The sequence below is a fragment of the Morchella importuna genome (assembly GCF_003444635.1).
Source record: "Morchella importuna strain M04M26 chromosome Unknown Morimp01GS036, whole genome shotgun sequence".
NCBI classification, from domain to species: domain Eukaryota; kingdom Fungi; phylum Ascomycota; class Pezizomycetes; order Pezizales; family Morchellaceae; genus Morchella; species Morchella importuna.
In genome coordinates this window covers 522,562-547,113 of record NW_025763433.1, presented here as the reverse complement: position 1 = coordinate 547,113, position 24,552 = coordinate 522,562, and the positions used below count along the sequence as shown (strand labels likewise).

General features: G+C 46.7%; 4 protein-coding genes across 4 annotated transcripts; 1 reads left to right on the top strand and 3 right to left on the bottom strand.

Moving 5' to 3' along the window:
* Positions 1–50: 50 nt before the first annotated feature.
* LAJ45_09516 (uncharacterized protein) lies at positions 51–736 on the bottom strand (the record flags this gene model as incomplete). The annotated part of the gene is made up of 5 exons (XM_046119057.1): positions 51–59; positions 127–272; positions 399–439; positions 498–499; positions 704–736. The coding sequence occupies 5 exons, from the start codon at positions 734–736 to the stop codon at positions 51–53; spliced, it is 231 nt and encodes a 76-aa protein (XP_045967872.1).
* Positions 737–11,108: 10,372 nt separating this feature from the next.
* Positions 11,109–13,007, top strand: LAJ45_09515 (uncharacterized protein; the record flags this gene model as incomplete). Its single annotated transcript, XM_046119056.1, has 8 exons — positions 11,109–11,274; positions 11,330–11,376; positions 11,448–11,503; positions 11,559–11,734; positions 11,805–12,106; positions 12,186–12,500; positions 12,571–12,723; positions 12,795–13,007. 8 exons carry the CDS (start codon positions 11,109–11,111, stop codon positions 13,005–13,007), a joined length of 1,428 nt encoding a protein of 475 aa, XP_045967871.1.
* A 4,014-nt stretch (positions 13,008–17,021) lies between these two features.
* On the bottom strand, positions 17,022–18,380 carry LAJ45_09514 (uncharacterized protein; the record flags this gene model as incomplete). The annotated part of the gene is made up of 3 exons (XM_046119055.1): positions 17,022–17,881; positions 17,963–18,122; positions 18,186–18,380. The coding sequence occupies 3 exons, from the start codon at positions 18,378–18,380 to the stop codon at positions 17,022–17,024; spliced, it is 1,215 nt and encodes a 404-aa protein (XP_045967870.1).
* A 4,272-nt stretch (positions 18,381–22,652) lies between these two features.
* Positions 22,653–23,303, bottom strand: LAJ45_09513 (uncharacterized protein; the record flags this gene model as incomplete). The annotated part of the gene is made up of 3 exons (XM_046119054.1): positions 22,653–22,803; positions 22,891–23,081; positions 23,145–23,303. 3 exons carry the CDS (start codon positions 23,301–23,303, stop codon positions 22,653–22,655), a joined length of 501 nt encoding a protein of 166 aa, XP_045967869.1.
* Positions 23,304–24,552: the final 1,249 nt, after the last annotated feature.

Here is a 24,552-nt window from a genome sequence, read left to right as displayed (position 1 = left end):
GGTATGGGAATTATGGGATGGGCGTTTGTTTTGTCCGTTCCTTGGAGGTTCTATAAACACTGTTGATGCGCATCCTGCCTATCAGTCTCGGCCGAAGGAGCTCCGCGAACGTAACGAACTACGAACCTTAGAGAAATAACCTTGCATGCTTGGTCGAAGAGACTTGTCACTAGAAAGATCCGCGCTTAAGGTGAGGACGAGGAGGAGGAGGAGGAGGAGGAGGCTCTGTAGCTTCGTCGGTTTTCCAAACGCCCGTAAACGCGGTACCCACTCTGAGAATCACCCGCGTATTCCAATGGTTCCATATGCTGGGACCTAAGACATCACAGCTTTGCTGGAACAACACACGAATTCTTGGAATGCTGGATGCCTTAAAGCTTAGTAAGCTTGCTACTCACCTAGAGTTACTAGACAGAAAGAGTCATCTCCACCCAACACCCTACTAGAAGAGTCTTTGTTAACTGAAATCTAATTGCAAGTAATACCGGGGGAGGTACCGCTAAAACCCGAAGAGCTCCGTCCAGGGGTTACTGGGCGAGTGATTGGTTGAATGGCATCGATCTGCATCTCTGGAAGCTAGCCAATCTTTCGAGTTATGGCGGTAGTCAGATATGATAGGTATTGTGGTTAAATTGGGGTTTGTTTGCGCCGGGGGGGTGGTCTTTTGAGCAAAAAAACAAAACGTGTTTTCAATTGAACAAACCAGGATTTTGAGTGTGTTCCTGGCACCCGCCATTAGACCCAACTCACTGAAATTCGTAAACCTATCAGAGCCTCAGAGTTTTGAAAAGCCAGAAATTAAAATGATCATTCTGTAGTGATTCTCTATCTTAAATTTCTGGGGGTGCGACGTTTGGGGTAAGGGCGGTTTTGGGACCGGATTGCGTAGGTTTATCACGACCGGCACCTAATTAGTTGAGAGAACATATTCTATCATATAGGACCTAATCACCGCCCTGGTATACTTGAAAATCAGAGTCATACCTTCACGCCCTATGCGCGCCGTATAACCGAGGGTATCCAAATAGTTTGTCTAACCTTGTGCTTTACCTTATAATAATTGTTTATTATTCATTTAGGGCCCGTTCGGACAACCCAATAATCTATGCTGTTCGTGCAATTGAATAATCCAACATTCAGAACTCCTGATTATCCCAATAACCCGCCAAGAAAACAATCACCTTCGGAGGTAATTATTCCTACACAACACAGATATCCTGAGAGCTAACGTTATCCGGACATGTAGGTTATCCACTTATTATGAATATTATGATTATCTTTTCCGCTACCTGATAATCCAGTCTATCCAATAATCCGAAGAAATAATCTAAGGTTGTCCGAACGGGCCCTTAATTAACGTCGTTTACCATGCCATACGACTCTGATGGTTCCTTACATGCTAAGACCGCAGGGCGTTTATGTATTCTCACGGGCTCGAAGACGACAGTTATGTTGATAACGATCAATGCTGGTACGTACACCTAGATAGAAGACTACTCGTCAGGCGTGCCTGCAGGCTATAAAATGTCTAGTTGACCTGTTAAGGAAAATGGCTAGTGCTAAGCGATAATTCTGTAGCGTTTAAACTGATGATATTGTAAACCGGATTCCCTTGACTTGATGGTTGATGATACCCTCAAGTCTTCGCAGAATCAAGCCCTATTTATACATGTTGGAACCTATGCCAAGGCCCGCTTTCTAATACTAACTGACACAACGATAATAGAATAAGATACTGCTCCCGAAGATAACCCAGATAGAAAAGCGCCCCCGCATAGTCCCGTCCTCCATTCTAATTCCGACACGTAACCATGAACCTTGCAATTGCCAGTCATCGGGCTGTACCATACTATTATCCTAGACCTACTTCTCTAAGTAGAACAGCCTACAGCCGTAAGCCCCGCTTCCTATTCTATTCCGGGTGAGACACCCAATAGTAAGCGTGCCGTCATAACAGTATAGTACTAGTGTGGTAACACCACATGCCCCCACACTACCCGATACCTTTCTATGCTTGTCCCTCCGTTACCCGACCGTCCTCGCATCACAACCAGTCACTCGTATTCCTCCCTGTTCTAAACCTTTTAGAACAGTGTTCCGTAGTTCCTGTAACACTACTCCCCCTTCCTAGACGTCGCCCTCGACCGTTAAAACCCTTCTATGATAAAAACCCTGTGGGAAAAGTCATAGAGTAGGGAAAGGTATCGAGCTTAGTCTCGCCTGTTCCGTTGTCGTTTATGAGCCCGGTCATTATCGATCGCTGGGCCTTGACTTCGCGTATGGGGTCGTATGTTCGAGGTTGGCTGGAAGTTCTCGTCTGCCAATGCCTCCTGTGGCTCGGGTGTTGCCAGTCGTTTTCGTGTATTCTGTTTTCTGGTGGGATCCGGGTCCTCGCGATAGGGTCGCAACAGCATCTCGTGAAAAACGTCGTGAACCTTCCATTCTACCGGAAGTTCGAGACGGTAAGCCCGATTGCCCACCACTGCTGAAACTGTAAATGGCCCTGTGAACTTGTCTGACCACTTGGAGTATCCTCCTAGGTTCCGAGTGTCCAGCAAGACTTTCTGACCGATAGTGAACCGCTGTACTGCCGGTCCTGGCTTTGACGCCATCCTGTCGAAGGTCTTCTGTAGCGTATCTCTCGCTAACTCATGAGCCGTAATGATCTCATCCAATTAGTTGTTCCCGTTGGCGTCTAATCGTTCGATCTCCGCATCCGTAGGCCAATCCGTTCGAGGGTGGAAGCCATAATTGCAGTAGAACGGCGATTGCCCCGTCGACGTATGCTTCGCATTGTTGTAGGCGTATTCACAGATAGGTAACAGGTCCTTCCATTTCTTGCCTGTTCCTGCCGTATATGCCCGAATATAACCTTCCATGTGTTGGTTGGTCCGCTCTGTTTGGCCGTCGGTTTGGGGGTGGAATGAGGTGGAGAGTCTTCTACGAATCCCCAGTCTGTCCGTAATTGCCGCCCAGAATGCTGACACGAACTGCGTTCCTCTATCGGAGACGATGCTCCTAGGAAGCCCGTGGAAACGCCAGATGTCTTTGACAAATGCGTTGGCGGTCTGCTCCGCGTTGATCCCCGTCATTGGGATGAAGTGAGCCATCTTCGTAAAACGGTCCACGACTACCAATACGTTACGGAATCCTGATTTCTCCTTAGGTAATTCTATTACGAAGTCCATCGAGATATGAGTCCAAGGTGTGGTGGCCAACTCTAGGGGTTGAGGGAGTGACAAGTGTCTCCGACGTTGCTTGGCTCTCTGGCATACATCGCAAGTCTTGACGAAGTTGGCTACATCCGTGGACATTCCTGGCCACCAGTAGTTCCTATCAATCAACTCAAGGGTTTCATCCCTTCCTAGATGCCCCGCTACGGGTCGATCATGATGTTCCTCCATGACCTGCTTGACCGCGTAGCCCGGTACTACCCATCGACCATCGTGGGTGGGGTCATTCGAATCGGGACTCCATTCAGCGGCAGGCTCTACTTTTACGATAGCAGCCTCCGGTGGTCCAAAGATCTCCAGGTTTGAGTCAGGGAGGTGTTCATCCGGAACCATCCTCCGAACCCAGCGTCTTTCCTGTTCATACCAACCCTGTAGTGGCTGAGGCAGCTCTACGCTCGGTATGTCGTACCACTGATCCAACTGATTCCATTTTTCTTCGGGGTTGCCAATCACTTCAGACCCAGTTTCTACGCTGGTCCGTGATTTCCTGACAAATTGCTCTGCGCTGAGTAGCTGTTTTACGGGCTGCTCACGCATTACTCCCCCTTCCATTGCGAACTCCGGACGCCTTGTAAGTGCATCTGGCTTGCCGTTTTTTTCGCCTGGTCGGTAATGGATCTTGAAGCGAAAAGGTGCTATCTTCTCGGCCCATCTGGCTTGTCTTCTCGACAACTTCTTGGTCGTTGTGAAATACTGCAGGTTTTGGTGATCCGAATGTATCTGGATAGGAATGTCCGTTCCTTCCAGCCAATGTCTCCAAGTCAAGAGGGCAGAAACTATTGCGAGCATCTCCTTGTCGTAGATCTCATAGTTGACCTCTGCCTCGTTGAACTTGCGAGAGTGGTAAGCTACCGGATGTAGAATACCGTCCTCGAACACCTGAGAAAGTACTGCGGCCTCGGCCCAATCACTCGCATCAGTCTCCACGATTGCTTCGCGGTGTTCGTCATAGTGTCGGAGTATTGGAGCAGACGTAAATCTCCTTCTGAGCTCGTCGAACGCATCTTGCTGTTCCCTGCCCCATTTCCATACGGAACCTTTCTTCAGGAGATCGGTCATAGGTCTGCAAACCTCAGAGTATCGGTGGATAAACCGTCTTAGGAAATTGGCGAAACCGAGGAAGCATTGAAGTTCCTTGACCTTGGTTGGGGCTAACCAACCTTCGATCGCCTGGACTTTCTTTGGTGATACTCGGTTCCCTTTTCCTGATAGTATAAATCCCAGGAATTCTACCTCCTGTTGATACCATTCCGTTTTCTCGAGGTTTCCGTATAGATGGTGTCGTCGCAGTCGCTCCAAAACTTCTCGTACAAGAGTCGTATGCTCTTCTCTAGTCTTTGAATACATTAAGATGTCATCCAGGTAGACTACTACGCCTTGATCTAGAAGATCCTTGAATATGGTATTGACCATGACCTGAAACGACGCAGGAGCATTGGTCAAGCCGAAAGGCATTACCCTATATTCGAAAAGGCCGTATTTCGTTCGGAAAGCGGTTTTCCATTCTTCGCCCTTAGCAATCCTAATCAGATTATAGCCATTTTTCAGGTCTATCTTCGTGAAGTAGAGTGCTCCTTTCGTTGCGTCGGCCAGCTCGTTCATGAGTGGCAGTGGATAACGGTTCTTGATTGTGATTCCATTCAAACCACGAAAGTCGACACATAGCCGAAGCTTACCATTCGCTTTCGGAACGAACAGGACGGGTGCCGCTGCTGGGCTAGTGGAGGGGACTACTTTGCCGGAGGGCAAGTTCTCGTCCAAATACTCCCGGAGTGCCTTATCTTCAGGTGGGGAGAGCGAGTAGATTGGTCCCCACGGAGGCTGCTTTCCTTCCATAAGAGGAATGGTATGATCCCATTCAGAGTGATCAGGTAGTCGAGCGGCTCCTTCCTTGGAGAACACGTCGGCGTATTCCTGAAACCCCACCGGTATAGCACTAACGAGAGCCTCGTTTACCGATGCTCTTGCCCAAAAGGGGTGTTGCTCGATCGTCGTCTGCTTCTTGGGTGACGCCCTCAACAGCCTGATGACCAGCTCTTCTGGGTCTTGATCGTATATGTCCTCGACTGATACGAAACATCCATTGACTATACAGTTGTTACTATGGAAGCTAACACTGTTGCGTCCCCAATGGATGGTTGGTTGATGCTCCTTGAGCCATCGATGTGGTATGACGAGGTCCTCTCCTGCAAACGAGCCAACCTCACAGGTAATAGCCCTATCTAGATGGTTGCCGATGCGGAGGGAGAGAGGTTGGGTGGTGTGAGTGCCGGAGTTGGGCATAGGGGTACCATCGGCCTGTCTGATGATGAGAGGCTTTGGTCGAGGTTGAGTGGGTATTTTCGCACGGTGGATACAGTCCCAGGACATGATCCAGTCCTCAGTGCCACTATCTAGGAGTGCGTGGACTGTTGCGACATGTTTGGTACTAGTTGCGGGGTGATCCCAAGAGATCTCGATCTCGAGGCGGGTTTCTTGTGTGTCGGAAGACATGTTTATGTGTTGGTTTGGTAAGAGGTTTGTATTGGTTCTGGATGTGTGTTTTTTCGATGGTTTTTTCTTCGTTGAGCGCGGGGTGAGGGGGTTTATATAAAGAGTTCGAGTGTTTGATGAAGATCATGGTACAACACTTACGTACCAGGCGTTTCGGGGTGTAACCCCATCCTCAGAGTGTGTGTAAAGAGAATTGAATTTCCGCGCGTATAACAAACAAATATAAAAAATCCCGTGGCCAACCCATAAAAATAACCGTAATACATAAAACCCTTGTTCCCATAACCCAAAGTAGGAAGAAACCCGTAACGCAACATGAGATACCGAAAAATAGAAATACCCAATCAATTTTGATCCTCCAAAGTTGTAATTCTTGCCCTAAATGCCTCATTCTGGGGGCCCAATTTCCGCTTCTTTTCACCCTCCCTTCCGTGGTCCTTTCCTCCGGAAGGATAACGTTTCCTCTTCAGGTCGGTTAACCTGACCTTACTCGTCGCCATGCAATCTTTCGCGAAGTGGTTATCTCTACCACAACGGAAACACTTTCCTTCCTTTTGCCACTTCTCTTTTTCGTCCTTGGTGACACCTAAGTCATCCGAGGCCTTGGAGTTGTGTGCTGGCGCGGAGAAAGTTTTCCGAGGTGCGGGGTTGCGCGATTTTCGCCGTTCCGACTTCTCCTCACGAGGTTTCACGACATCTTTGCCACGTAAGATTTCTTTCCGGGCCTTTACCTCGTGATCCTTTCGTCCGACCTTCCTAACCCAAGCTAGCCATTCCGCGAAATCTTCTGGTTCCTCGATCGCATTCGAGAGGCGTTGTTCCAGCGAGGAGTTTATTCCTGTTAGGATCATGGATTTCATTACGATGGGTCCGACTTTCGCGTCCCATTCCAGATTCTGCATCTCGTTGATGTAGTCATCAATCATGCCAGTTTGACGGAGCTTATCCATCTTCTGCTTGGCCTGTTCCTGACTGGTCCGATTGCCGTATTGAATCCGTAATTCGTTTTTGAAATTCTCCCATGTCCCGATGCTGGGGTCAACCGATAGTCGCTCCACGAAGTTTCGCCAGAATTTTGCCGCGCTTCCGGTAAGTTCCAGGGATGCCCATAGGATCTTGGTCTGGTCGTCCCACCTGACCTTCCTCTGAAGTTCAATTAAGACTTCCATTTGGTCGATCCAGTGTCGTACGTCTTCGTCGGCTTTCCCGGAGAAGGGGATCTTTGCCTGTTTTGGCGTATCACCCAGGGTGGCGCGAGGGGGGTGCATGAGCTCTACCTCTTGCTGCCTATTACGGCGCCTCCGCTCCTCCCGTCTTCTCTGCCTTCGTTCGCGTGCGCGACGATCGTCCTCTGAATCGGAGGAGCTGGATGAGTCTGAGGGGGATGGGTCTCGTGGTCTTGCGCGGGTTCCGCCGTTGCCGTTATTGCCATTGCCTCCCCTGCCTCCTTGTTCACTTTGCTGGCTTCTTGCCTCGGAGCGAGGGGGTACGGGGGGTTGGCTCCCTGATCCTTCCGGTCTCTCTCCGGAATTGCTAGGGGGGTTCTGAGGGGGTTGGGGGGGTACTACGCCTCCGCCTCCTGAGCCTTCGGGGGCCGCTGCCGTTCTATTGGCGGCTACCCGCATCTGCTCAATAATCTCCTCCAGGTTCTTCTTTGTACCTGCGAACTGGTCTTCCATCGCAGCTTGTCTATCCCGTTCCATCCTCTCGAGGGCAGCCATAACTTCCGCGGGTATCTGCACAGGGCCATCTTTCGGGAGTTGTTGAACGAAGCTGGTCAGCGCATTTATGTGCTGATCCTGTCGCTCCTGCCTTTCCTGATGCGCCCTAGTAGCTTCCACGATTTGCCCAAGGACTTGGCCGAGGTTGCTGGTAGCGGCGGAGGATTCCGCTCGTAGCTGAGCCATGACCTGGTTGAGCTGATTGTCGCGCTCGGCTCTGTCGCCAGCGAACTTGGTGTGGAGGTCCTCGACGATCTTGTTGGTGTACTCCTGCTGCTGACGGGTGAGTTCCCTGAGGATAGGAATATCCCGCACGTGCATGCTGAGTTCCTCGATCCCGCGGCTGAGCTGTTGTACCACGGGGGCCCCTTGTCGCTGGACTTCTTGCCCAATAAGGTCGCCGAAAGGGTTCTCCACCCGGCGTTCCTCTACGTCCATATTGGTGTCCTCGTCGTCGTCCATTACCCGAGGCACCGAGGGCCTCTGAGTAGAGGATCTCTCTCTGATGGGGGTGACGTATGGGGAGAACTCCCGATGGTCTGCCTGCCGCCTCCTCGCCTGCCCATATGATTCTTCCTGCCTTGTCGATGCGAAGAGGGAGCCTATCGGCACATCTCTCTCTTTCCTGTGGCGCCTCTTCGCCTGGGTTTCCAATATACCTCGATCTCTCAAGGCGATTGAGCTCTCCATGTTGTAGTCTTCCTCCGACCGTTGCTGATGAGCCCTTGACATTGCTAAGTTGCTCGATTTTGAGCTGTGGATGCCTTCTGCACCAGGGTTGAGCAATGAACCAGGGGGCTGGATGAGCAAGTCCGAAAGACCGTTGGGAGAGAGTGATCTTGATCGGGAAGAGTTCTGGGTAGTTGAGGATTTCGGGATCGTGTTCCTCGAAGGTAGCGGTGGTCCCTGCTTCTGCGAAGAAACCTGTATAGTAGAGGTATCCGCAGTATAGATGTTCGGCGCTTCCTCTTCGAACGATGAAGGAGGTAGCGCAAAGGTAGTTGTTGATGGCTGCTGTTGCCACTCGGGGGTGCATATAGTACCTTGGTCTTTTCTAATAGACTAAGCGCTTATTCTTCTACTGAGAGCACGGTGACTATCCGCCACTAAGCAAAATACTCAGAGTATTGGTTTAAGCGAGTAGTTGTCTTATCGAGACTTTGGTAGGGTATGCGATAGGTAAAGAGTAAAGTTAGGGATAAGGCACAATATAGTGTTAAGGAAAATGGCTAGTGCTAAGCGATAATTCTGTAGCGTTTAAACTGATGATATTGTAAACCGGATTCCCTTGACTTGATGGTTGATGATACCCTCAAGTCTTCGCAGAATCAAGCCCTATTTATACATGTTGGAACCTATGCCAAGGCCCGCTTCCTAATGCTAACTGACACAACGATAATAGAATAAGATACTGCTCCCGAAGATAACCCAGATAGAAAAGCGCCCCCGCATAGTCCCGTCCTCCATTCTAATTCCGACACGTAACCATGAACCTTGCAATTGCCAGTCATCGGGCTGTACCATACTATTATCCTAGACCTACTTCTCTAAGTAGAACAGCCTACAGCCGTAAGCCCCGCTTCCTATTCTATTCCGGGTGAGACACCCAATAGTAAGCGTGCCGTCATAACAGTATAGTACTAGTGTGGTAACACCACATGCCCCCACACTACCCGATACCTTTCTATGCTTGTCCTTCCGTTACCCGACCGTCCTCGCATCACAACCCGTCACTCGTATTCCTCCCTGTTCTAAACCTTTTAGAACAGTGTTCCGTAGTTCCTGTAACATGACCTGGCCCGTAGTATGGGGTATATATATCGGAGCTGTTGGCGTTTAATTGCAAATAGTTCAAGCGTTCATCGTTGTTTAGAAAGGTGCAACATATATCACCAGGCGCTCATGGTACTGAAACGTGACTTTTTTGGAGGCCAGGATTCATTATACACACTGCTAGGAAAGATCCACGGATATCCGCTAAGAACTTGGTACGCCTTTGCCAGCTATCAATATACTTCGCCGTGTTCCAGCATTACCCAACGTTACACAACTCATGCAGCGTTTGATATGGCCTGGAATAACTTATCCCTTCGTCTAGCGCAAAATGTTGCCAACCAAAAAAGAGAAAATATTCTATGTATAGCCTTATCAACAGATCCTGTTATCCCTCTTACCAAATAATACATCTCCCATAGAAATGTCGTTCTTGTATTACTAGGGGTGTGCCAACTCGCGTCGCGAGCTGTTAACGTTGGATTATGAGTATTAAATATATATGAATATTAAAAGTATTCGATGGAGGGAACTCCTTCCACCCCTACCCCCCTTCCAACTCAATACCTCCCCCTCTCACTCCACACCGCTGCCCTCCACCACATCTCCACATGCTACTCTTCCACCTATTCCACCTCGTCCACCTCATCTACCTCGTCCACCTCCTTCACTTCCTCCTCCCAACACTCCCAGACATATCATATCATATCATTAAATTGGTTATATTATAATTATGCATAGACCTTTTTAAATAAATAAAATTATACAGAGATCTTTTTAAATATCAGGGCGTGAACCGTAGAGCTTCGTTGCTCACTGGCAATGTCGGGTGGACTGGTTGCCATGCAGGAGTCAATGGCAACGGCTCTTGACCAATCAGATGGCAGAGAGTTTCGAAAAATCGTTAATCCAGTACATAATAGAAATAGATAGGGTGGGCAGCATCGCCAAACCAAGTGCAATCTAGCTTGTTTTTTCGTTTACTAGCCACTCAATTTCTTCTTTTAATCCTTTCTACTATTGTCCGTACTAGTTTTTGTACTATTCACTCTATTTTTTTGTCCTGTAGTATTTAAGTGGCCGAGTCCGGCTCCCAGAATAAATCAAGAAACTCTACGCCCAATCGTACAGCATAAGCTAGGGATACAATGTATATATCACTACGGAACTCCTGGGGTACGTTGACCATTGCAATATCGCCTATACTCTCCTCTCGAACGGTATGCGCAACTAGATACTTCAAGATTGTGGTAAAAGGGAAGGTTACTACCAATGAGATCCGGCTTATGAAGGAAAGCCGGAGGACATCATACTAACATCACAGCAGCGGAATTAATACAGCTCCCGGAAAGAAAGAAGGTGAAGATTCTAGCACAACTCATCTAGTGAACTTAGTTTAAAACCATACATATATGAGCATATATAGACATACGAAAAAAGCGATAAGCCAACCACCAGCTGAGACAACATCTAAGGTTCTGTCCGCATATGTACGTGCATTTGTTTGAGAGCAGGCTAAGCTAATTCATGCTGGCTAAAAAGAATCAGGCAACCCACTCGACGGCGTACTCCGAGACACAATTAAGCACCACGCTATACATATATGTCAAGTCCTCTTGAAGAGGCGGACCCAATCATGCATCCCATATATGTTGCCTAAATAAAACGGGCCGTCCCGTAGCCGCTATGTAAGCCGGTGGGCGGGTAGGTTTGAGTATGGAGACCAGCATAAGATTGGGTTTCTGAATTCGTTAAATCCTTATGAAATCTCTCAGGATATCCCCATTCTTCTCCAGCATTCCTTAATTCGCTATTTACACAAACTACGATCTCAATATTATACAACTCTGTATCTAAACTACTCACCCGCCGCTCTCGACAAAGCCAAATGGCCAAAGCAAAGACTTTCACACCACCCCATGAAAGAGAAGCCGATTGCTACAAAGTACACGATATTTTATGTACCCCTGATGCAAAGAAAGCATTCGGAAATGATCGCTGGTTCTCAGCATCTTCAACCGCAGACGTCTTTGATATGCGGGGGGCCTACGGAGGTAAAAAATGCTGAATTCAAAAATATTTGAAGTGTTTACATTAATAATATGGAAGTGATGCGGCACAACCTCGGTGATAGGCAGATTTTTGATATGCTAGAGGCTTGTTTACCCTATCCAACTACCACATAATGCTTAGAGTTTGTTAAACTTATACTCCATGTGATGGATAGGAGGCATACGCAGACACGGAAGCGACGCCAGAGGATATGGTGCATACTCGAATACTGTAACTACTCTTGTCCACCATAAATTTAATACTAGGATCTCACAGTATAATATAGATTTATCGATGAGGCCCAGGAAGACCTAGACCGTCTTCAGTGCACTTCCGAGCTTCTACAGGCCATATTTCAAACATACTGCATCTCATCTCGGGTAGCGAGGCTTTTGGAGCGGCAGCACATGCCTGGCCGCGTTGTGCAGTATGATTCCATCACCCAGAAACCCATCCACCACCGTGAGAGCCCCAGTCTTGTGGGCCATTGCCCGAGAGAATCTTGAAATACTAATCATCTTGAAACCTGTAGAGTTTTGGTACTCGGCTATCCTCCGTTCCGGTGAAAGCATCACGTGCTTGGACTCATCCAAATCAGTATTAGGCTGGAAGCGTCTCTGTGTCTGGGTGGGCCGCAACTTATCTGCTGGAACCACGATCATGCTGGTGCTGAGGTGTCCCAAAGATATGAAAACCGAGCTTATAGACGGTTTCAGTGATAAAGGAGAACTTGTGATGCGTCAGCCGATGTTGCTTAATGCATTCTTTGCGCAAAATTCCTTGCAGAAAGCAGATAAGTTCACAGAGACCTGGGCCGATCCTATATATGAGTGGGTAATGAGTCCTGTGATGCCCAGGCATATTTTCTATGCTGCCACCTAATGGATGACTCTAACCTTGCATTATTAAATAGGAGAGGAAAGTGGATGAAAATGGCACTACATCCGACTTCACAGCTCGGACTCGGGTTTTCCTAACACTCGCACGCCAGATCACCCAAGTAGCTACCGACTACGATATTCTCGGTCCTGCTCTCCATCACCTCAAGACTGAGCACGAATGGATCGCCGCTCAGTCTGACGATCGTCACTTGGAAACGGGAGACTCGACGGCTGATGTAGACAACACCGGCTTCAAAGATGTTTGGGACGTCTATCTCTCCGAGCTTCAGCTTCTCAAATCATATGCAGAGCTATACAAGACTAGAACACAACTCGCCATTAATGAGGTATATCTCCTATGTTGAATAGTCATGCATATATATATATATCCGTCCTTGCTGATATAACCACTGGTAGTGTTTTGCGTTGATCAACCAGCGAGACGCCGAGATAAATATTAAGATGGCCAAAGAGAGTACGAAGATTGCACGATCAAGCCATGAAGATGGACAGTCACTTCGTACAATACAGATCCTCACGATGATCTTCCTTCCGGCTTCATTATTTAGCGTAAGGCTTCTAGATTTATCAACAGCGGGTTCCTTGATATATACTAACTTTCACTCTCGTTTTTATATCAGGGCATCTTCGGTATGGGGTTTTTCAATACTGACACCGATGACAACGGAAATATCAGGTTCTCCGTTAGTAGCAACTGGTGGTGGTATCCGGCGCTGACTATACCGATGACGGCGGCGACAATGCTCACTGTGGTTGGACGGAAATTGGGCGAGAAATGGAAAAAAGATAAACTTGCACGTGGTCGTTTTGAGAACCCAGGGGTTGGCTGCTGATATTTGAAGCCATATCACCCTAGGCCTGGCGCTTCATTCAAATACACACATGCGGTGTCGGCAGCTTTAGAGCCACTATTACAATATCGTTCAGTAAGTATATAAACAGTAGAGACAACTAAATCATCGAGCGTAGCTTAGAGTGCCCATATTTAAAATAAGTACTTAAATAAACAAATTCTTTGAAACCATCAGATAAATCCTTGACAATCTCAGAGAATATATAAGTCTCAACTAACCCCCGGATCGTGATGACGCCGGTTAGAGCACATGACAGCACAAAGTAATTTGGAACTAACACTCGTTATATTTGGAAATAGTTGGGCTGAACCCCCCACCCCCCCCCCCCCCCAGTCAATCCAATCTCGACTAATACCCAACATGCATATTTATATCCCATGAATATATTAAATGTATATACCTGACCCCGGTCAACATCCCACGTCTAACTCTCTCTTCCCACATATAATATCTCCCTCATCATGCGCCATCAACAGGTTCACAAGTATTTGATTGGAGACCGAGTCCCTCTACGAAGTCGCTCCTGTTCTTTAGTATCGAAAGAAACGTCTTATGATTACGCACAACCTTACTCGCTACCAGCTCCGCTTCCGCCAAATGGTCCAAGTCAAACGTGCTTAAAACCTCCGCGCGAGCGGGATCCGAGCAAAGGAATTTGTCGATCGAAGGCAGCTGCTTGTTCATACTTGAGCTCGCTGGCACAGCATCTGGTCTCCAGTATTAAGTCTTGAAACTATTTGTATGAGGTTTCCGCTGCTTTGAGAGGAGAGCCAAAAACCATGCCTCTCGCATAGATATCTACGTTGTATTCCAGCAGACAACTCACCATCTCACACTCTCCTCGAAATGCTGCAGTGATGAGGGGAGATCCCAGCTAGCGCACCGCTGGTGGTGTTTGGGCCTACATTGTTTTTAAGAAGCGATACAAACCAGGTATCCCCAAAGCGTGCTGCGTTAGAGAGCACTGTATCGTCTTCTCGATCTTGAATAGGGTTTCGTAATTGCTCTTCAGGATCCCGGAGGCACCCCCCACCGAAATAGCTCAAATGCCGTTCCATCTCTGATTCGACCAACCCTAGCGTCAACATGTGCCCCCTTAAGGATCAGATGATTGATAACAGGTAACATCTGTTTCCTGACGATATGATAGAATTTTTTCGCCAAGATATAACGAGCAAGAGCCGTTTGGAGAGCCGTTCCATATTTACCGCCCTCGGAATTAACATCAACCTCCCCAGAAAACACCAAGACAAGCTCCAAATCCCCGGACGCTACCGGTGCCTGCAGGAGGGTATGAAAAAACTGACCGACACAATGAATACCAGCACCGATCGATATCAGCTTTTCTGTCAAATCCTTTCTCCCTAAAATACCACAAGCTGGAGAAGAGATGCAGCGTAGCCACCGCTGTACTGAATATCGATATTGTTTTTTATCCAAAATTTCTCAGTCATCTGACCTCCCCAGGGCGTATCTTTTCTTGGTTGAGTAGTTGCTGCAATGAGCTGTACCCGGGGGTGCCGGAAAGTGATGCAACGTTTGACCTAGCAATGCGGAAAGGCACTCAGAATTTCGATTTTTAACTCAACACAATACTTAAACAAGATAGATATTTTAGTCATATACATGATACATGAGTCTCTAGAATAGAGTCTGCATGTTTTTTCAAGTCATTGACTTGGGGTATTTAGCCTGCAAAATTAGAAGAACAACTTGTGACAAGAGACAGTAATAAAAGGAGAAGCAATGGCTATTCATATTTACTTTTACCATAACTAGTATCTCCAGCTTCTAAATTACCATGGGTTCGCTCTAGATTCTGTTAGCTAGTTTGGTTGTTGAGGAATATAGACTATTTGATCGTTGCATCACTTTCCGGCACCCCCGGGTACATCTTATACTCAACTGTAAATGGCAACAGCAGATTCCAAAATGCTTCCTCCTCTGCAATCTCGAGCGCAACCGCCATCTTCATCAACATTGTAGCTTTGTTCTCTTGATCGCTCCTGTAACTGTAGACTTCCGCGTCGACAACGGGCAGAATATCATTCTAGTGTGGTCCATGAGTGAGCCGGCATATAAGCTCGAGCTGGCTCGGCTCGTGAGAGGCAGAGGCTCGCAAGGCTCGAGCTTTGGTGACAGGCTCATAAATTGGCTCGAGCCGGTAGTCAATGATGAAAAAAACAGGTTATTCTTACACTAAGTGTAGTAAAATGGCAGATATAAGCTTCATTTCATGGAGTAATACCGCGAGAAAGGATTTATTATTTAACTCAGCATTCTAGTGAGCATAAATCCCCTCCTGGCTTCCTTGATGGCTTCTAGAGCCTAGTTCAGAGCGAGTAAACTGAGCTTGAGATCAAGCTCGAGCCTAAGCTCGAGCCTTAGGGAAAACGGCTCAAGCTGGCTCAGGCTCGCTGGAGGGTGGGGCTCGCTGAGCTCGAGCCGGGTCGGCTCATGGACCTCACTATATCATTCTGGTCTTGATCATGATATATTTACTTGTATACATCCAACATACTTACACCAATTCCCACGCAAATTACAAAAGGCACCTGTCCAGACTCTAAACCAGCAACACAACCCATCGATGGAGCATAACGGGTCTCCACCAGTGAATGTCGGATTCCAACAACGCCTTAATAAGAGGCACCTACGCTCAGCAGATATTGTTTGTCGCCCGTTCCTAATTTCCGTTTGTACCTCTCGACAGCCTCCTGAAAGATGAAGCTTGCATCCTTCGTTGGGTGTATGACTGTCGTCTTGGTGGGAACCCTAACCATGACTGTACCGTTGACGTTGGGATCGGGTACAATTGCTGCCGATAATATTGATGTCCAAGCACGTCGACGAGGGAAGGACGATCAGCGACCGAATCAAACATACATCTTCCCTTGTGAACACATGTACTAGGTGCAAGTATATATTTACCGGTAAACGTCTGTCGGGATGGGATGCGCGGTCACTGCGGAAGTACTGTTAACGTTAGCTATAGGCGGCTGGGAATGACTATACTAGTAGTACTGGCAGTCGCGGGAGAAACACTGCGCGCTTTTGATCCTCCTAGTGTTCTGAGGCCACCGAGCTTTCGTCTTAGCCCTTTCACAATCGAGTCGGTTCGCGATGACATTTTGTGATAAATTGAGTCTGCCGTTCTCTCGAGATTGATGATGATACGATGTACATATATACATATATAGACACCCCATATGTAGGTACATCCAAGTACCGAGTGATATCCCATGCAAATTAGTGATATCTGACATATATGGAGATCTGCAGATACATATATGAAACGATCTTGTTTATATAGCCCGACCTACTACAGAATCGTCACCAATAGTACATGTACATCTAGTATCCCTTACACCGTCAGGCTAATCTCAATTGCGTTATTCAACCAGATGTGGAAGCGTTGATATTAAATAGTGGGTTGATAAAAGTTCTCGTGGTTTTGCACAAGGATGGGGCATGAAGCGGAGGAGATAGTTATATGTTGAAAAAGCTGAAGATTGATATAAAATACTTATTAGACATAAATTTCAGTTATCCACTTTGTGGGTTAAAGTTTCTGGCATTTCACCTGGTTGCTATGCGAAAATCACGAGAAGCTTTCTCAACCCACAATACTAACAACTATAAGAACACCTGGCTCCTCACGATTTCACACTAGGCGCTGGTTCTGATCATTTCATCTAACTCTTGATAGATCCTGCCGTGGTACGGCATGTTAGTCCTCCTGCTGTAGTGTTCGTAATTTCGTACATGGTTCACGGTGAATCATCAGGAGCCTGTCATATACGCATATCCTGTGATGTTTCATGAGCCATAATGACTACAGAGGTTAGTGGCAAGTCACCGCTTTTCCTATGAAAAGAGAAAATGGAAATGCATTGTAACCCAATTCTCCCCCACTCGAGAGCACTCGCGCCTCCGACCATACATTTCCAGCACTGCAGACCACGTAACCTAAGATAGAGAAACGTTTATCCCTCACATAAGGGCTACATATGTTCCACCGGCCGAGTACATGGTAGTATCTTTCCATGAGTTCAGATTCCAAGTCATACCCTTCGAAGAAACATCTGTCCCCATCAACTCGAGTCTAAGACCCCCATCGCATCCCGCATCCAAGCTATTAATTCCTAGAACAACCCTTGGTGTGGTCGAAAACATATCCGCTGCGAATTCTACCGGGCCGGACGTATTTGGCCTTGGATTGTCCCATGAGCGTACATCCATTGTGCTGAAGCTGCCGCTGCAGATATCTGCCTTTTCCCTAGGATAGGCGATCCAGCTAGCCGCGGCGGCAAACAACTCGCTATCGCCCCATGTTTCGATGTGAATCGTGAATCCTGTGGTGGTGACATCTGATGCGAATGATTTGACACGCCAATTCTTTTCCGGATGCATATTGAAGGCGCTCAACCAGACAACCACCTCAGGTGGTTCATCGTATGGTCTCACAAACGAGATTCGACGCTCGTGGGTTGCCTCTGAAGTGCTCCAAGGATGGTCTTCAAGGGTGCTATACCGCCCGCATTGGAAGTCTTGATGATCTGGTTCAATTTCAAGCCAGATGCAACCGCCCGAGTTCACCGGATTGCCATCAATGTTGACATCGAAACTGTCGTTTTCAAGGTTGCTTATGAAGGCCGAGATCCGCGTGGTATCCCCGATGGCGACGTCGAGAGCGTACAGTCCGATCGCCATACTCGGGGGTGCTTTATATGACTTGGCAAACGTGACTTGCTTGGACGTTTTCTCAACTGGGACGGTGTCAGGCCTCACGTTCTTGGTATTGAAACTACTAATCACGGGGTTCTGTGTGGATCTTGGCCGAGAGGAAGTCGCTATCGCAGTATCAGTATCAGTATTACTACTAGCTGATCTCGTATCACAACGTGATGGAGTATATATGCATAGTGTCTTACGTCTGCTTTCCAAGGCGTCCGCAAGTTCATCGTTTGCCGCCTTCGCCTTCAACAACTCATTCTTCGTGTTTGAAAGATCCCTAGTAAGGATCACCAGTCCTTTCTTTGCTTCAGTTAAACTCTTGTAGGCTTCCAGCAGCCCCTTCTTGATTTTCGCGGTCTCATTCTTCAGTTGGTTGTTTGTTGAAATCAGAGATGCGTTCTGGCTCTGGAGCTTACTCACGGCAGTAGTAGAGGCTGATCTGGTGCCGTTCGGTGAGTTTGGTGGCCGTGGCGATAGGTTCGTGACGATTCGGCCTGGGCCGGTAAGTGGTCGCAAGAGATCGCTGGAGGTGAGAGGTTTCGACACCTGTGCCCCGGTAACTAGGGCTGCGATATTCTCAAGGCTCTTCACAGCGGATTCAAGGGCATCAGCCATGACGAAGAATTGTTCAATGCAGTAGATCAACTAACGAGACTGTGTTGACTAGAGTGATGATTGAACGAGTAGCTTTTTGGAGGGGGGAAGGTTGTCTGTAGCATGTATCTAGGTCCAATTTATCTGCGCCAACAGAGGGGAGAATAGAATGTCCTACAATTGCAATTGAACGGATTCACATGATACTCGGACTATGGTTCCGGCCCAAAGAAAGTCGGGTCGCCACTAAGAGTTACCTATTCGTAAACTTTACAGAAGATCCCTCTAGCATGAGTGTAATTATTGGCAGCACACCTCCGATCAATTTATACGCCACCCGTAGGGATTAATAATTTATAAAGTGGCGCGAATTACTAGGATACCCCATCCAGACAATGAATTACAAGAGCATTGTTCCCCGCATTTAACCATGTTCCCAACCACAGTACTCCGATTGCGTGCATGAGAAGACAAGGGCCCCCGACAAGATCTTTTGAAATCACGGGATTAGGTATCTCTTATCATAAGTCACGTGTAGAACCACCAGCCTGTAGGCCTGCATACATGGTAAGGAATCAAAATACCAGAAGGGGTACTTATATAATTATGTGTACAGAATTTAGCATACTCTACATTTTCCTTCGAAACGGCCACTACCAGCTTTCGGTAACATGGCTAAGCGCCTTTCAATGCCGTTGAAATTTCGCAACTGCAACAGCTACTTGTCAGTACTACTTCTATCTGCGCTACCGAAAAGAGTTGTGGGTGATTTCTAGGGAGTCATGATCAGCGACCAAGCCGGTGTACGTGTGGGTTAAGTTTTCCCGGAATTAATCGAACCTATCTTCAATGTAAAGCAATACCGGTTGCGAAGAGTTTACGAATTAAACCTTTTATCGGGTGCGTGTTGTAGTTCATAAATATTTGTTTTCTTAGGATATTACAAGTACATAATGGAGTACTTGGATCAGGGACAACGATTTCTGAGAGGTGCTTGCTCGTGTGGTCGACTAGGCGGCTTAAGTCAAAAACGAGGAAAAGCAAAGCTTAATTCGTTATAACAGCACTCAATTTAACCCGACTTCTTAATACTCCGGTGTAGCACAAGCTGCTTGAGCTTTAGGGGTTAACTAACCTATATTAGTCCTCGCATAAAGGCGGTCTTCTAGATCTCTTCATAGGAAGAAATACTACTTGGGTTAAGGTTTTTTTTTTACTTATAACAGCTTTAAACTAGAAAAATCTTGAGCTAATTTTTCAAGTCGGCCAGGCTACAGAAGATAAAGAAACAAAACTATATACCATAGAACTATTCTTATATATAAGTGATATACGAATGCGTAATTTTGGTTTTGTAACGGGGGCTTCCTTCCAATACCAACCGTAGACCCTGAACCCAAGAAATGTGAAAAAACAAATACGAACGCGAAGGAGGTTTAATTGTCCGGGAGTAGAATAGTATAGAGGAATGATAAAGCCAGAAGACTTGATGTAACGGCGTCTTGGCATTGTCGTCGGATATTGTTTTGTGGCGTGAAGAGGGGCACCTGCTATCATTGCGGTACTGTACTTGCTTTAATTAGTTATTTTAAATACGAAATAGGACCCTTATATATATGTAGAGAGAGACGGACACCACAGGCGGGCTTCGTGGCTGATGGTCTGTGACCGCAACTGTGAACTACATGTATTGCTGCAGTACTCACCCTAAGACCTGCCACAGTTTTGACTTTTTCTTTATATATTAAAACATGTCTGAATAGCCCTAACTAGTACTATGGGGGTAGTCATAGAGACCTTCGCCAAAAAGGTTTACAGAGTATTACCGCCTCTGAAGCTCAGGCAACAGCCACTATGTATCATTAATAACATCGAGATCTACATATGTATATATTTGCTTATTATTAAGCTCCCCGATGACTTATGCAGCAATTAAATTAAATCTTTCCCCCCCCCTCAACTCATGATCTCATAGCAACTGGACATGGCTGTGCACTCGGTGCTGTGATATACTCTCTTTCCGTGCTCAGTGAGATCACATACAAATATTTATCGGGTGTAGAGGCGCTATTACCGGTCAGTAGGGATTTTTACCTACAACTATCAAAAACTTGAAACCTCACCACCGAGGTAAAAACAAAAGAAAAGAGAAAAGATTGAACAGATATAATAAAGCTGAAAGTATATTATATTTCGTTATTATATGGCTTTAAATGACGGTCTTACAGGGTGTTGAAGTGTTTGGCGAAGTGGCCCGTAAATGCCCCCGTACCTAACCCTTAGTCTCGGCTGAGGATCGTATTCTCCAATCTTAGTAGCCCCCAGCACAAATACTGACCACGTCCATTATTAGCAGGCACTACTCTATATGTGCCTGCTGATCATGGAGACCTTAATTGTAAACTTAAGCTCAAACATACAGCCAAGTCCTAGAACCTCTACGTACCCCCACTGCCCAGGGATACATACATGTATGTAGAGTTGTACATACTTATACGGGATGATGCAATTCCAGGCACTAGGATATATATATAGAGTATACAAGTAGTTTCCGGCCTTCGGCCGGTACTATATGTATATCAATCAGTCTAATATACAGGCAAGCTGCTTTGCGGCTTATTTCTCTATTTACCTAGCAGGCAAAGTACATCATTATATCTAGATCTGCTCTGGTCAATATGTGCCTTTTCTGATATCCCCAACATATCAACGGATAGGTCAGACAATTTCTCCAGTTAAAACTACAGGTATATCCCTTTAACAGCCACCAATCCGCTAAAATAGAACTACTAATCGATTCCCAGAATCAGTAGAAACCTTATTAACACTCTAACAACACTCAGCACAATTAATACCCTATGTTAATATCCAACACAACATGTTTCAAGTGAAACAAAAATATCTCTCAATGAACCAATCAGAAGACTATAAAAGCACATTACATATAATTATATACTTATTAGATATGCTTGTCGGAAGCATGCAGTCGACTGTGGATGCTCAAATTGCTTACTACATACTTATCGATAACATGCAATAACTTCACGCAAGCTATGATGTAGGTCCATGTTGTAAGTAACACGGAAGAGTCAGATTTCTCGCGGTGTACTTGTATGTACAGCCGCCTCTCGTTATAGTGATGGGGTCGGGACCGAAAAACGGTATCCTTATATCGAGGTTATCACTATACAGAATGAGGGTTAGGTTTTTTTGGGATCGAGGCTGGAAAGAAAAATAGTCTAAATTGACAGCGATTCTTAGGGTATAGACATGTCACTGTTTAAGTACATGTACAGTCTCGTTTGTATTTTAGTCTTGTTTCCAGGCGTTTTGTCACGTAAAATGCCTGAAAATGCTGGCCCTCCCCCCTTTCTGGGTTGCTCGCCACACCCAAATTTACTCTTGTTATAAGGATACCCATACAAATCACTAAATACCTAGTGATATCCTTATATAAAAAAATCACTAAACCCCATACTAGAAAATTGGGACCGGCAGGTGTCATCCTTATAACGCGAATATCACTATATGCAGTATCACTATAACGAGAGGCGGCTGTACCTGCATCTACGGCTCATTACATCATTATAAAGTACGTACCCCGTCACCTCGTCTAACCCTTTAATTCTGGACTCAATATACCCCCAGGTGCAGCTGATCAGGTGCACTCTTTCATATAGCTAACATTTCTTCATACAACTACATACATATGTATGTACTTACATGTAATTATAATATGTGTTCATAGATACAAGTACTTACAAGTATATTCCACCGCCGATACGTCCATTCTCCACCAAATCAATGATAAACAAACCCAGAATACTCACAACGGCGTTTGGTATGTAATGCCAGCCCCAGGATGATGGCACACTTTCCACACTTTGTATGTATTCACTTATCCAGTTGAACTCATGAAGGCGACCCATCGCTTGTTCTCACAGGTACATATATACATGTTTTCTTGTGATGTGATGTATGTTACAGTACTTTAATTACACATACACCGATGCAGTACTCTGAATTACGGCTCCCAACGTGTTTCTGTGACTGGCCAGAATGTAACAGAGCACTACACTAGCGGGACCAAGTGACCTCGTAACATATATTTGTGGGAACCACGAGGCCCATACCATTCGGAGTACTAGCCAGGATAACCGAAACAACATTTATTTGCTATTTTTCTACGCTCTCTCAAACATCACCAAACACCCGGAAATCCTCTCTCTCTTTCTCCCTGACCACAACTACTCGTCTCTACCCATTACATCCTACAGTGCTGACTGGATATATTTAAAAGAATCCCGTCGGCTCAGCCATTCTTGGCATCAACGCCAAAGGCATCGTGGTTGTAACCGTCACCGTGCATTGGGCTGCACTGGTAGTAGTCGATGATGTTGTCGCCGAGATCTGGTAGTTCACATTGTTCCCAGGATCATAGTAACTTTACAATTACAGTGTTGTCAGCAAACATATTGTCTACAACTTCATGCAACAGGGGGTGAAAGAAGGACGCATTGGGAGAACTTACGAAGTACCACTAACGTCGTACTTGACGTAGAACTGGGTTGCGCCCACCGCAGTTCCAGAGAAGGTCCACACCTCATAGCCGTCAGATGCTGGGCCACTGCTGTAGGTGGCCGCGAAGGCCTGAGAGCTTGTCCACGTGCTACCGACGGCGTAGACAACAGTTACGACCTTGGTGTAGGCGAGGTTTTGGATCTGGTATCATATTGTCAATTTCTGCAAGAATGCATGCGTTGATTGACCAGGTGGTATACGCACCTTGATGGAACCAGCAAGGACATTGTTGGTGAAGGTGTAGCTAGTGACAGAGACCTGAGTTGCACGCTTCTCAAGATGCGCTGCTGGGGAGGAGGTTGCCGCGCATGTGTAGGAAAGAAGTAGCGCGCTGAGGAGCGTAAAGAGGGCGTGGAACTTCATGATGGCCGAAAATGAAAGTTGCAATCGATCTTAATCAGAGGGGGGGGAGATCAGGGAGAGAGGGCGGCAGTGTAGGTTGTAGCAAAAAGAGATCTCCAGAGGTCTTTATCTACCCACGCCTTTGGGGCGGGAAACATCGTGAGGATAAACCTTCATCATGTTCAGCCCCGGGCCCATCTCGCTTGGTTCTTTTGGAAATTCCCCATGCGCTTCTTTTACACGTGCGAATAACAATGCAATCTAAATTAGAGTAAACCAGGCTACCCCAGCTTACGCCTATGCAATGCCCCGCCTCTACCCCTAATTGCGCAAATACTCCACATTAAACTAGAGGACAAGACATGGACCGGCATCGGCACCCAGGAACAGGAACGCTGCCACCACCGTCCGGGATGCCGCTGAGTCTCCGGCGAGGGGAATGGTTTAAAGACGGCGGTATTTCCGGGAAGACTCCCGTTGGTGAGCAAGACTCGCCCAAGGACTCAGCAGGACGGCCGAGAGACTGCAGGGATGGGTGTCGGATGTCGGAGGGATATGGTTATTCTAATATTTGTACCACTCGACCCACGCCATTAGCTTTCTTCCCCGGAATGAGAGGGCGGGGGTGGGGTTTCTACTATTTGGGCCTTAATTTGGTGGTAGTGATACTGGTTTCAGGGATCATTGGCTAATATTCCTAGTTTATTCTAATTGTTCCAGGCGTGCTTACTACTACAACCTGGTCCCGATTAGGCCATTGGTGCAACCGGGACATGATTTACACCATTTGCTCCCCCATCAAAGGCACCACTTTCGACCGTTACCGAATGATGTTGGTTCTACAACCTGAACACTCTGATATTAGCCCCAAAAATTCTTCACGATTCACCACTAGCCACCCCCAGCAACGGAAGTCAAACGGCCGGCCGGTTAATTGTTGTTCCTTTTCACAAGTGTTCAGGGCAGACTCGCTATAGGCCGGCCGGAAATGAGGAAATACCTCGGTCAGTACTGCTGATGATGCATTACGGGATTGCGAGCTGGGGACTGGGCTGAAGAGATCAGGGTGCAATTAATTAATTGCACTCCCCCATGTTGCCCTGGGCAATCCACGTTGTGTGGGGTTAACCTTTGCAGGGAAAAAGAAAAAACTCCCCAAGTCCTCCCCCCTGTCGTTTCAGTGCTTGGATACCGAATTTGAAATGATCATTTCAGAGCCAAAAAGATGCAGATATATAAAGTCAATCATCTATACCTCTCATCGTATCTA